Raw genomic sequence first — 13,762 nt, forward strand, 5'->3', positions numbered from 1 at the left:
AGAGGTAGACATGGTTGCTTCTTTTGTCCACAGATCCTCATCCACACACGCACACTTGCACACACATACTCAGTAACACTCATCTACATGCTAACACACACACGCACACATCCATGCTCACATACAGACAAAGCCTCACACAGTGAGGCAACGCATGCGTGCATCTCTAGTGCCTGCGGGTGCTCGGGGCTAGGCAGCAGGGAGTGGGGGGAGAGAGGGGAGGGAGGGTTGTGGGGAGATGGGGAGGAGGGGGGAGAGGAGTGTGTACTGTGCAGAGGCTCTCTAAGCTATAGAGGGTCAATCTCTGCACTCCACCACCACCACCGCCCAGTCTGTCAGAGCTGGCCCGGGTTCAAGGCCTGTTCGCTCAGCACTGGGTTCATGCCACAGACACGGACTGTATGTAGGCACACAAACACGCGTGCCAACATGGGCTCATGGACACACGCACCAACACGCAGACTCACGCACCAATATCAAATAACAGGCACACATACTGTAGTACAGATGCACAAGTTTCGTCCATCAGGGGTCACACTGCACAAATGCACATGCTCATTCACAGCGATGTTAATGCAACACATACACACAAGGCCAAGACAGGCTACAGCACACTGCACATGGCTGGGAACAGACCGAACCACAAAGCATAAATGACCACCGACATACATGCATGGATAAGCCAAGCAATGTCAGCCATTAGGATGGAAATAGATATGCTATTATTGTAAATTTGGCCAATATGTGGACGGTCGGCAGATATAATTGGAGCAGCTTGAAAATGGCATGGATGCACACTGTCTGCGTTGGGCCTGATTTGGCTGAGGCAAAGGTCTGTGTCTGGTTAAACGCACCACTGGACAAGACAGGCTACCCATTCATATTTGCATGCAGGGACACACACAGACACATATGCAAACACACACGTACACACACACAGAGTGACAAAATGGCTAGTATGCTACGGTAGCTTTCATCCACCCTCCGCTCATTACTGTGTGTATAAATCAAGGATCACTGTCTATAAATATTTCAGCTTGAGTAATCATGGTTAAAGTGCAATAACATACTTCATCTAAAAGTAGCACAGACCAAATTGGACTTCGAGAAAAAGGATAAACAAGCAACAATGACTATATTTACAGTCAGAATAAACCGAACAACTTTAAAAGAGATTATCCGTGAGATAATATCTCTGAGTGCCTGAGATAATCCATAAAGTAAGATATGCATAATTCACTGTTACTAATCTCCTTAGCAGAAAATAAAGCCTACTCCCAGCTTACAGTAAACAACTCAGTTAGTAGCCCATCTTCAACACCATTTCTGACTCACCCTGGGCCCTAAGGAGATCACTTTTCCAGGTTTGTTCTGAAGCACGCTGGAGTTTACCTGCAACTTTATCAAACAAAGGAAACTGTGCGTTCCCCTTGTTTGCTTCTTCTTCTGTTTGCTTGCAAATGTATAGTATTTTAATCAACTTTCTTTTCAATTTCTTTAATCTAATTCAAGTCAGGAGTCATGTGGAAGGCTGATTGAAACACATCAAATTAAGGACTCCACCTGCAATATGTTAGGTCACCTGTAAAGTGCATGCGTGTAAACTGAAATATTAGCAACAATTTGCAATAAAGGATTTATAAGAAGCACGTTCATTCATGCACATGCCTCTATTGACACTTAAGTTAATTTCCACCTGCTACCACAGATCAATCAGTCCTATTATTTAGTATTATTAAAGGCTACACTAATCAAACCATGATGCCTCACATCAAACTTATTCACTGTTCGTAGACATGCCTCCTTCTGGTAATCCTTCAAAATGTATTTTATCACCTTAAGTGTACCGAACACATATTTTAAGACGTTGTGCTCAATTCTCAAAATGTCAGGGGCCCAGACTTCGTATTAAGATGCTGCAGACAGATGCCAAAGTTGAGTATTGCCTTTGATATCCAAAATTTGACTTTGGAGTAGCTTCAACCTAATCAGGCCTCGGAGGCTGGAGGTGATAAGTATCCAAGCCAATAACCCGAAATGAGAGCTGGGAATCAGTGGTAAGACGCACGCACGCGCACACACACACACATTCTCTGTTAAATAGATACTGTACATGTACATGCACACACACACATGCACTGTCTCTTTAAGGTTATGAGTGAAACCCTTATGAAAAAAAAAAACCTTCCAAATGTCTATCTCTCCTCGGGATGTCATGTGGGGCTGTTAAGACGCGACACCTGTCACAATCACCAGACCTTCCTCATCCCCTCCGGGCCGCAGGAAGCGGCCAAGGTCAAACTCTTTAAAGGAAAGGAAGGGAGAAAGGGGAAAAGAAGTGACTAACGACGGACAGTCACAAAGAATCAGATCTGTCGAGTTCAAGCTGTAAAACCTCTGCGGAGTCAGAGGCTTTATGTGCATCTTTATATGTGAGGAGTACATACAGCATTGGGCCTGTTTGTGTCTGCGTATGTGCTACTTGCCATGTAACATTTCTTCTGCTGACATAATTAACTTCTGTTTCCACAATGATTACATCCTACCGCTCTCCACGTGTAACATTAATCAGTGAAACATTCTGGTTAAAACCTCTGCCGTGAGATGAGTCCTCTCAATTTTTGTTCCGTGTGCAGAATTGCTAAAATCTTTTCTCACTCTTTAACAGTCCAATTTGTTGCCTTCTGTTTCACATTAAGGGATGGAAACGAAGCAGGCTCCTTAGGCCTTGTCCTTACGGAGGAGGACGGAGGGGAAGGAGAGGATGAGGAGAAGGAGGGAAGGATGGAAAAGCGTCTCAAAGTGGTGAAAACCTGGCTTCAATCTAACTTCTTCCAGCTGGACATGTTTTGACAGCTGATGCGCAAAGCTTCACATTATAAAGAAATTTAAGGACGAAATCTCTCTGTCGTTGATGGAGCCACAAGAGGAGAGTGTCCGAAACAATCTGAAGAGTACAATATTTGGATACAATCTCTAAGAACCTTAGGTTGATCCTTATGTGTGACATGGAGGTTGACCATACTGCCGGCTGCCAACGAAAAGCGCTTCCTTCTTTTGACTCTTTTTCACTCCCTCATTCCCTCCCTCCTTTCACTCTGACAGAAAAGCCTGCCCAGGCCCAGGCTTTGGTAGATAATGACATCCTCTCCCTGGATTAATTGTGAGGGACACATTAAGCAATGGGGCTGACACTCCCTGTAATTAAACTGTTCACACCAACGAGTTCATACTGGAACACTTTCTCCTTTTTCTCTCTCTGTCTACCAAAGCTGGAAGTATGGGCCTGTTTAGAAATGGAATGAGACATTACAGTGGCACGTTTGTGAGGGAAGCGAGTGCATCGCACTGTGGGATTTAAACAAAACCAGGATGAAACCGAAGCTCTCTTTGTTCACAGAACGAGAGTGATCAATTGGCCTGACAAAAATATATTACTAAAAGATGACCCCATATTTTAACATCTGCTTTTGGATATAAGAAACATATAAGGCATAATGTATTTAACATTGTTTAAATGTATTGTATATGCCAAAACTAATCAATAAAAATCAATCAAACAATCTAGATTTTAATCTGATTTGTCCACTGCTAAACAAAATACAGTCAAAGTGACGTTTTCTCTCCTTCTTGAAGCGAAAAATCACTAGAATCTATAAGAAAGGCGTCAGAAAACACTACGCAAAACTCCTGAATACATCAAGACCTCAAAATATACGATGAAAATGTAGATCTTACATAATACATAACCATTGCCCCACTGTAGAGAGGCTTCGCCCTCTGACAGGGCTCTATGGGCTAAAGGAGTGAACCCTGCTGTGACCCTGACACTACAGAGCCTATGAGTCATAAGCTACCTGAGAAGAGTGCACCATAACATACAGTATATATAGAAAATTAGCCTGCAGTCATAGTGATCACCTATTTGTCAACTTTTGTTTGTTAAACAACCAAAATTACCAGTGTCTGCAGACCCAATGAGACACTGCTAATAACGCTTCAAGTGTCCATGCCCTCAAACGCCCTCCTTGTCTCTGGAGGAGGCTATGTATGGCTACTGTGCACGGTGCTAAACAGAGGTCAAAGAAGAGGCATGTGTATCGCAGAGAACAATGCTAACTGAAAAAAGGGCGCAAGGGAAAGACTGATGGAGAACAGCTGACCTCCCATAGCTCTATTTAAGGTAGAGGTAAATGCTGCAAATAGCTCTTAAAAGGGCTGTTCTAGGGAAAGTTGCTTTTTAAGTCATTGAACATTAACAGCACTCTCTGTTATTCCAGAATCACAATTCTAAGAGACTGAATTCATTCTGCTTTAATCCTAGCAGTGCTTTGAATGGGTCAGTCTGCATGGTTGCGTTTTGTGTCTCATGAACTGAGAAAGGAGGTGAGTGTACATGTGTTTGATCTTTATCTGTTTTTTCTCTCTCTCTTCTGTTTTAAACCACTGTGCACCGCTTTCACACATTACTGCCCAGCGAAGTCCGTGACCTTTTCAGGAACACAGGCATGTAGCCTTTGCAGTCATATCTCATATTGAGCTCCCTAATGTTCTGACTGTGGAAGCTGTGCTTGCTGCTACGTCGCTCCTGTCCTTGCCTGCCCGCTTGCCATCGCCTGGGGCCGTTGGGGCCCTCAGCGCTGTCCACTAAAAACGAAGAAAAAAAAAAACACCCATCCGCTGTTATCGAAGAAGCCACTCTGATGTGACGTGCATGTGCAAGTGCGCGGGAAGGTTCGCGTGCATGTACTCACACTTACAAACGCACATGACGCTATACACACAGACATAGTGTATAAATGGCCAGTGTGCACGGGCTGAACATATGAATGCACACACATACGCACATGCATGCCCACTGACCACATTGCTCCTGGTAGGGGTTACTGGGGGGTTGGGAGGACTCCAGTGACCCCACACTTACACACACGCACATACACACCACAGACCAGCAGTTGCCCTCTGACTCCAGACGACCCCTCCTGTGCTACTGAAGCACTCAGCTCCTCCTCTCCTCTCCTGGTGTTCCTGTGTTGCTGTTGTGGGTTCCTTTTCAGGAGCTGAGGGTTCTATTGTTGTGTGACAGCGGTTCCTGTGTATCCTGTCATGGCCGACTGCTCCCTCTGTCCGCCTTCCTCTTATGTGCTTCTTCTTCCGTTACTCGAGTGTAGATGTGCATCTCAGGTGGCCTCACACTCACTTTACTGTACTATTTGGACACAAAGACTGATGGGCAAACCAGTTGAAGCGCTGCTTTATGAGTATGAGTGTTTACTGTGTGTCGTTGTCTTGAGTTTCAACTGAACTGCTTTATTGTAGAGAGTTTAGAGGACATGCCATGCAGATTTTATGATGTCAAACCTCCTCATTTATAGTGATAGCTTACATGAAATTATAGTAAGTAAGGTGGAAGAGGTGTGTCTTCCTAAGGCTATTCAGGGCTTCACAAGTTTATGTTCTGCAACAAATTGTAGCTGCAGCTTATTATTCTGTCTGTAAGGCGAGGCAATGTAGAATATTTCTGAATTAACTTTTGCAATGAGATTAAAGCTACAATTTTCCTTTTTTTGTCACAAGGTAATTGGTAGGAAAAAGGACGACCCCTGGTATTTCTCTGGTCAGGTGGTGCCATCGTGTCGCTGCTGTCATTTAAGATGGAGCACACATCCTTCATGATTAACAGCCAGCCTCCCAGACTCAGGTTATCATTACCTCTCCAATCTGTGCAGTTTGACTCTCAACAGGTTTACTCCCCACCAACCATGATGCTGTTGCAAAGCACCTTGGGTGTTCCCAAACTCGCCCGCTGGTAACCCATTACCTCGACATACGGAGACAAACGGCACGGAGGTACGCAAATGTTGATGCAATCAGGTTGCGAAAACATCTCCAGGGCCACCACACAGACCCCCTCCCTCCTCCCTCCCTCCCCTCACTTCTTTTAATCTCTCCCTCTCTCCTTCAATTATCACAATGTCACCACCACCACCACTGGGAAAGTTTCCTTTTGGTGAATTAACAGGAAAAGAGCTTTGCAGCGGGTAAGCTGGCGCTCTACTCTGTCATTGTCATAGCAGTGGCTCTGACAAAACAGTTTGCGTACCTGCTTAAGTATTACAGAAATTAACACCTCCCTTCCAGGTACAGTAATCAAGGGGGTGACGGGAGACAATTAATTAGGTCCATCTGCATCACTGCCTTTACATAATTAATGGGGCTCATTACTGAAGCACCAGTATAATGTGGAGCATGGTAGCACACTCACTAGCTCAGAGCATGATAGCACTAAAAGCATTCGGAAAGTAGAGATTCTTTTTTGTTTGTTTCATTCGTCAAACTTGCGTCTAATTGATTAATCTACAGTGTCGAGTGCAGTTTTCTATCAAGATCTGTCAACTTTTGATTGTCTTATTACACAGGCTTGGTTAGCCTTCATGCTAAATATCTTAGTATCTTTGCAGTTTGCTCTGGAGAGCTGACTGCTGCTGAAATCTAACTTTCGACGTGTTTTTCACTTATAACTACAGTAATTATGTCTTAGATAGACATAGATAATGAATGCAAAGACCAATCAATCACACTTCACCAGACGGTTCTAAAAATATTACATTAATGAAAAAACAAAAACAAAGTCACGACCATAATCTCCAAACAGTTTCTCTTGTGGTTGAAGCAAGAACGGAGCAACAGCCCACTAAGTGTAAAAGGTGTGACATCTGCTATACATGTAAATAGCAGTGTGGTTTTGAAAAGTGCGAAGTAAGTCTTAAAGAATTTCAATTATAAAAAATGCCATAATTGGTGGGTGAGGAAATCCCCCCCCCCCCCCCCCCCCCCCCCACCTCTCTCAGCTGCTATCCACAACACTTGGGGCTAATGATCTTTGACGGAAACTCATTCTTTTTCCTTCCTTCCTGCGATCAAATTAAAGAGCACACAGGTAGATGGGCTCTTGACTCATTCACCCTCTTAGCTTAGCCAGTCAGCTCTACTGCTGACATCTTAACCTGAGAGTAATATTTAAACCTTGCAGCAACTCAAATGATCATATGGCATGGAGGAATCTATAATATAAAGTTAATTGGTGAGAAAGTAAAAATTAGATTATGTTTTATGACTGCCTTGTGAAAATTACAAGTTTGATAATAATAGGCCATTTGCAGGTTGGTTATTGAATGTGGATTCTTTTTTTATTGTTTTAGTGCTAGAGGGAGACACAGCGTCAGAGAGGTTTTGCTGAGTTCTAAGTTACAGCACATACAGCACATCCAGAGGACTAGTTTTAACCTGATTGATTAAAATCTTGCATTTTGTTTTGCTTGCTTTAACTTTACCTTGTTGTTATGTTCCTGTCTAGTATATACAGCAGTAAATTCTCACCTCTGATGCTCTGCACACTGCAAATACTCAATTAATGTCAACCTTTATCCTGTTCTTTTATGTATATCTTAAATTAATGATCATTTTTTACGTCTTCTTGCACCACCAGTGTGTTTTCCCATTATAGTTGATACAGGTGCAGGTGATCTGACCAGTGATAGAAGTTAAGGTACAAGAAACCCTGAAACTCCAGGCGTGAAGTGTCTTGGTCAGTCAAGCTCAGTGCAAACTGGCTGACATATTTCTAAAGGTTTCCTGACCGATGCACAATCAAGCAACAGATTGCTACCTGTGATCCAGTGCAGCGCAAACACCTCTATGGGGTGCTGCAGAAGAGGTATTAAAATTGCTGATGCATGTCATAACCTAAATTAAAGGAGCAGATTAACCTTAAAAGACTCTCACTAGTGATTCTCTAAATCATTTTCCATTTTCAGTTGCCCTGTCTGGCACTTGACATACAGCTGCTATCACATTAAGCTAAAACAAACAAGAGGCATTTGCTGCTCCTGGTCGCCCCAGATCTGATTTGTTGAAAATGTCATACTTTATCCTTTTAAGAGTGCACTGTTCAATAACTTTCTAAAATTGGCTCAATATCAGACTGCTGCTGTTCCTGTGAGTACCTTGTTTTCCCTCTCCTCATCCCTCCTTTCTCTCACTCAGCTAATGAAGGCCTCGTGGCCCACTGTTATTAAAATTACGCCCTTGCCTCTGATATTAATTGGGTCCGTAATAAGGAATGCGTCGGATTCATTATTTAATTGCAAGGGCACATTTGGAATACAGTTTCTGAAATGTATTTTTAATGAAAAACACTACATCCTGACCTAATCATATCAACCTTATTCTATCTAATTAAGGATGCAAAAAATCATTAGAGTTGCAAAATATTAGTTTCAGCTCTGTCGGGCTGCTCCTTTGCTCGCCTTCATGAATATATTTTTTTTCCTGTCTATGATAAATAGTTAATGAGGGAAAAATGACAAAAATTTGCATGTAGGCAAATTAGTCTAATAGGGATATGTCTTTGCTGAGTTAGGAAAGTGACCCTTTTCACAGGAGAAATTGTTACAATAATTATGAAATAATGGCAAGGCCCATCTTATTTTGATGAAAAATGGCCGGCTTGAATAATGTAAAAATCATAAAATGCAATAACCCTAAATTTTCATCATGCTGGGGAATGTGTTAACGTGTTAGCGTTTTATCAGTTTAATAATGCCAAATTAGAGACAATATGAAGTATGCTGTAAGTGTTGCTGTGGAGGGAGATGTGCACTAATGCACGGATGATTTAGCAGTGCCACCGAGGCGAGAGGCCATCAGCAGCCAAATGAAGCATTTGCTTAATCACAAACTTTAGGAGTGTAATTTCTTTCAAAGTCTCCAAACATTGGGAGGTTCAATTTCCTCCCAGTAAACAGGTCCATCACCATCCCATTAGCAGTAGTGTAGTCGCCTTTTGGAGCCGGGGCTGCAATTCATTAAGGCTTACAAGATAGGTACATGAAAAAAATAGGACTTTGTGTATGCATGAAGTTACACATAACACAAATATCGTCTTGTGAGTTTAATATCAAATCATAAGATAGTTTCAAGTGAGATAAATGCGCCCTTTTCAAGACTTGCATCAATATTCATCATTTTCTGTCTTTTTCATGAGCTTAGTTTTAATCAATGAGTCAAATGATCTTTTCTGTTGTAGCATTACCAGGCTTTCCATGATGGCTGTAATGGTAACTGTAATCACTAGTCCCATTTGTGTGAAGTGTGTGACAAATTCCAAGGAATACAATCTTGTATTCAGTAGTTGGAATCATGTATTCATCGGCTGAAACTCTGTCACTCAGTACTGAAATGTCTGTGTTTGGAAAGACGTCGTTTGCCTCCATTAACACTTGTGAGGATTTCACAGAGGAGAAGTTTTTCGTGGTTTTCGTGTGATTGGATTTTTGCAGTCATACAAATATGAACTACCTTGACCCTCACAAAACATTTTTTGGATTAGCCTAGCCTGTTTTCGTTCCCTTGTAAGACAAAATTGTGCATGATTTCTTAACAGTCGGTCCATCTTTCACCAGCAGTGGAGAATCTTACTGTAGTTTCTCGCTCCATTTTACCCCTTTATGGCCATGTGAACTTGTGCAAGCAAAGAGCAACGGAGTTAATGAACACGGGGAACACCGAGCGATGTGTGCCACTAACAAATCTTAGAGAACAAATTAAAGTGGGCTGCGGTTTGATCGCTGTGTTCCATTTCCCTTATCTCAACAAGTCACATTTTCAATCACTATGCAAAGATTTTACATCGGGTGTAGGCTCGGTGCTAATACACTGCCCTTCCCTGTGTCATCACCATCGACCTACGCTGTGCTGTCAAACACGCGACAGCCTCTCCCCAGCAATAGTAATTTCATGGGGACATGCAGTTATGTGAACTGGAATCCTGCATTCCCCGTGACACCAAGTTGTCCACATTAAGAGAATGCCCAGTGCAGCATATGCGCCCCGGTATGTGTGTTGATTGAGCAGTCTTTCTTTAATGAAATATCTTCAGAAATTGGTTTCCACAGACTAATCAGGCAGCCCGCTAGCTGAGTTTCTGTTTTGGTAATTATCTTGTACTAATTAGAATGAAGCTAAAGACCTCTGAGATGAATTCTCAGCTTTCTGAAATGTAACTAAAGAAAATGCAATGATACAAAATGAGCCTATTCTATACATCCTCTCAGATGTAATATCTTCGTTAAAGTGACCAGATTGAACGTGGTGCTGGTGAACAGTGTGATGCCATCACGGGCTGCCACTACATGTTCCTTTCAGTATCAAACTCATCCTTCCCCAGCCAGTCTTTCACTCAGCGCCACATGGCAGAAACCTCCCGGGGTTACAAACAACTGACTGTAGTTCCTCCCCTAAACACGCACCAATCTAAGAGATTAGTATCAGTGACCTTTTGGCTCATTCTCTCGTTAGCAAAACATCCATTAGCCCAATTAATCTCCGAGGGTTTGAGGAGAAGAGCATCGTCTAGAGAGAAAGGAGAGGCCGCAGTGCGGTGAGATGTTTACCTTGCGTCTCTCCCCGTTGAAGCCTCTCCACTGCTCCGCTTTCTTGACAATGTAGCTCAGTTCCTGATTGGACAGCTCCAGGTCTTGAGGCAGGAAGTACGTCCCCTGCTTGGCTGTGAGCCGCTGAAAGACGTCCAGCATGCGACCACCGTTGTGGAATCTGCAAGGTGTGGGGTGAAAGAGAAGAAGTGAGGAGGGGGAGGTGGTAGCAGGGGTGACGCCATACTGAATCACTGTCTTTGCCCCGGAAAGGTCACGCAGGGTCAAATGTCAAAGCAAGGAAATACATGCATCTTCGCCTTGTGTCACAGATGATAATTGTGGATAACTAGCTGTGTGGCCACCTCTACACCAAACAGCATCATGGCCTCCTTTTCACTGTCATATTGGCTGGCTTTTATAGAACAGGTCAAATCACAGTGATCCCAGCTCGCTGGAACAAGACATGAATCTTCTATTGATTACACAAAGCATGTTTGCAGTGTAAGTATAATACATCAATTCAAACACAATGAAAGAGCAAAAGGAATCAAACAAATTGGCCTGTGAGTGGGAAGCACTTTGTTAACACAAGCTGACTGTAGCGATGTCTGTGTTTGGCTGTGTGTCTGCGTGGTTGTACATCTATTAACGTGTGGGAGTCCGATGCTGGGATGTTCTTCAGTGTTAATGCTGAGCTTCAAAGATGGCAGATGCAACGGACGTGCTGGTTGCAGATATGTCTGGAGAGACCGGCCTGAGTCACAAGAAAACGTTCGGCACAGCAGAAGGCATATTGATTCATACCTCCAGATGAGCACACATCACCAAAGTGTTATTTTTCTTTCGCCACACAAGGGTGCATGCAGCCAACCCCTAAAAAGAATCACCATGTCTGTAAACAAATGCCTTGGCTGACCATCAAAACCAGAAGACCTTGTGCCCTTCCATAGAGATTCTAGTCTGTCAGAGGGTAATCAACTCTCAAATAAAACCAACATCAAGTAGACCGGGATTTTGACAAGAAGCTGGTACGGAGCTTTGAACCTAGCATCATTCCCCATCGCTCTTGGGAGAGGCATGTTTGTAAAATCTTGACCTCAGACACAGGAATAGCATGCATTCATTTTCATCCTACACTTGAATTGTGCTTCTCATTCATTTATGCAGTCTCTCTCTTGGAGGAATTCACCATCTTTGTATCTTTGTGTTTTAAAACTGGCTCAATTCCTTGGTGTTGGGAGTGCCCTGAATGTAAGTATGTGTTTCTTATATCTGTGCTATGACAAGGATGATGAGGCTCTCATCGGCTCCTCCTCAGTGTGGGGGGTCACCTTAAGGACATAAACTTATGGAATACATTTCAACAGAATATTCATGACAACATGAACACGGTGGATAAAAAGGGAAGGATATTTTTGTGTGGGAAACCTATGTACAATAAATATATTCAAACTGAATTTCAATGCTAAATTACTCTTTTTTTTTGCGAAATGATATGACAGCCAATCAGTGCATGTTTCCTTTAAGAAGAAGTGATCAATGACTCACTGGCCCTTTACCCCTACGTCCATGTTTAAACTGCATGTTCTATGTACATATATACACAATCAAACGCACACAAACACAGTGTTCGTGTGAGGGAACTCAAACTGCATTATTTTTTTTAGTTTTGAACCTTGTAATCATTTGGACGTAGCTGCACCACTATCAATATATCATCGTCCCTTTTTTGTGTTTATGAAGTTTCAAAGAGGATAGAGGTGTAAAACACATCACTGATGTGTATTTTTGCAGCCAGTGAATAAAGGCCGCCTGTAATGTAATTAAAAACGGATAACAGTCCATTCTATCTATACATATAGCCCGAGGCGTTTTTTTAGAAATAGGTCACGCTCTGTGTCAGAGCCCCTTCCTTGCAGCCAATAGGAAACTGTAACCCATAAAATTATCAGCCTTGCTTCAGCCTCGTGGCCTACATTCAATACAAACCCGTGTGGCGGTTGAGTGGCAGAAGTCATTATTCCCGGCTGCTGTTTTAATATTGTCCATTTAGCTGGAGCCCGATAAGCGTCCCGCTTACTGAAATTAGATGGCACCCTCTCCTCGGCCGCCAATCTCAAACTGATTAATTCAATAAGGGTTTTCTTACATTTTGAGCCGTTAATGGAATTTGGTCTTATATGAGGGTGGGAGAACACACCTTGGATGAATACTGAGTTACATTATTCAGTAATTTATCACCCGCCCTTCCACTTTTTTCCACTGCCATGCTGCAAAAAATGATGTCCTTCTATTATTTAAAAAGTGCAATAGTCATCTTTTAAGCTGGAAATTTGGAAACAGCGGTTCTGCAGTGTGTGTTTAAGTACGCCCTCACATTGCAACGCAGTGTCAATCTCCTGTGATTTTCTACAACTGAGAAAAAAGGCGATGTTTGCTTCAGCAGTTTGGGACCAGCCTTCTTAAACCAGGCTGTGAGAGATTCACACATTGTTTTTCCTGTTCATCGCCACCAATCAGGGAGCTTCTAACAGCTTCATAGAGGACACGAAGGCTTTGTAGAAAAATTGGTTCAGGTGTTGAGCTACTAAAATATAATACAAACCTAGCAAGAGAATGCTTCAGCATGAGTGACCTCAATCTGCAAGACATGAGTGGAACACACAGTGTATTAAGATAGAGTATGTGTGTTCACCACCATGTATATGCAGTCCATTTCAGTATGTATGAGACCTGCAGTGATACCAACCATGCAAAACATTCAGCCTAATCGGATAATGTAAGGGGGTTATATGTTCACGCTATATCAAAACACATCTAACTTTTGAATTAGAAATGCTTTCAATTTTCCAACCAATTGCAGAGTATGGTATGTTCAAAAAAAGGCGACTGCACGTCGCATACGTGCATTTCTGCTTTTGTGTCTGATAACTCTGTGTGTGTTTGTGTGTAGATGTGTGAGGTTGATGCATAACTGCATAAGTAATTCCGTGCGACCATAAAATCAAAATGGATTAAATCAACATTTGTTTTCATTTTCTGGTTGGTTTTTTTTTTGTGCTTTTCTGTGGACGGAGCAGGGAAAGAAATGGTGGACGGGGTGGAACATGGCATGGAGCTGCGGGGGTGGAGGGTTTGGAGTTATTTCTGAACAAGTGCTTGAGAATAGAAGGCTGGTGAGGGCCAGAGAAAGGGTCTTCCTCTTCATTGGCAGACTGTCCCTACAGGGTGCGTCAATTCAAAAATACCCAAATGATAATTCCTGGCTTGAGCTGTGTTGTTATGCTTTTCAGCCACCAGGAAGGTCAGACACAGAGCTCAAAGTC

General features: G+C 42.7%; 1 protein-coding gene across 1 annotated transcript in view; it reads right to left on the reverse strand.

Moving 5' to 3' along the window:
• ofcc1 (orofacial cleft 1 candidate 1) overlaps positions 1 to 13,762 on the reverse strand; it is a 117,197-nt gene that overhangs the window by 11,819 nt on the left and 91,616 nt on the right. The window contains exon 20 of the mRNA XM_070986664.1: positions 10,455 to 10,614. Coding sequence (XP_070842765.1) covers positions 10,455 to 10,614 — 160 coding nt within the window. The remainder of the gene's footprint in view (positions 1 to 10,454; positions 10,615 to 13,762) is intronic.

The sequence above is a fragment of the Chaetodon trifascialis genome, chromosome 18, assembly GCF_039877785.1.
Source record: "Chaetodon trifascialis isolate fChaTrf1 chromosome 18, fChaTrf1.hap1, whole genome shotgun sequence".
Lineage (NCBI taxonomy): Eukaryota > Metazoa > Chordata > Actinopteri > Chaetodontiformes > Chaetodontidae > Chaetodon > Chaetodon trifascialis.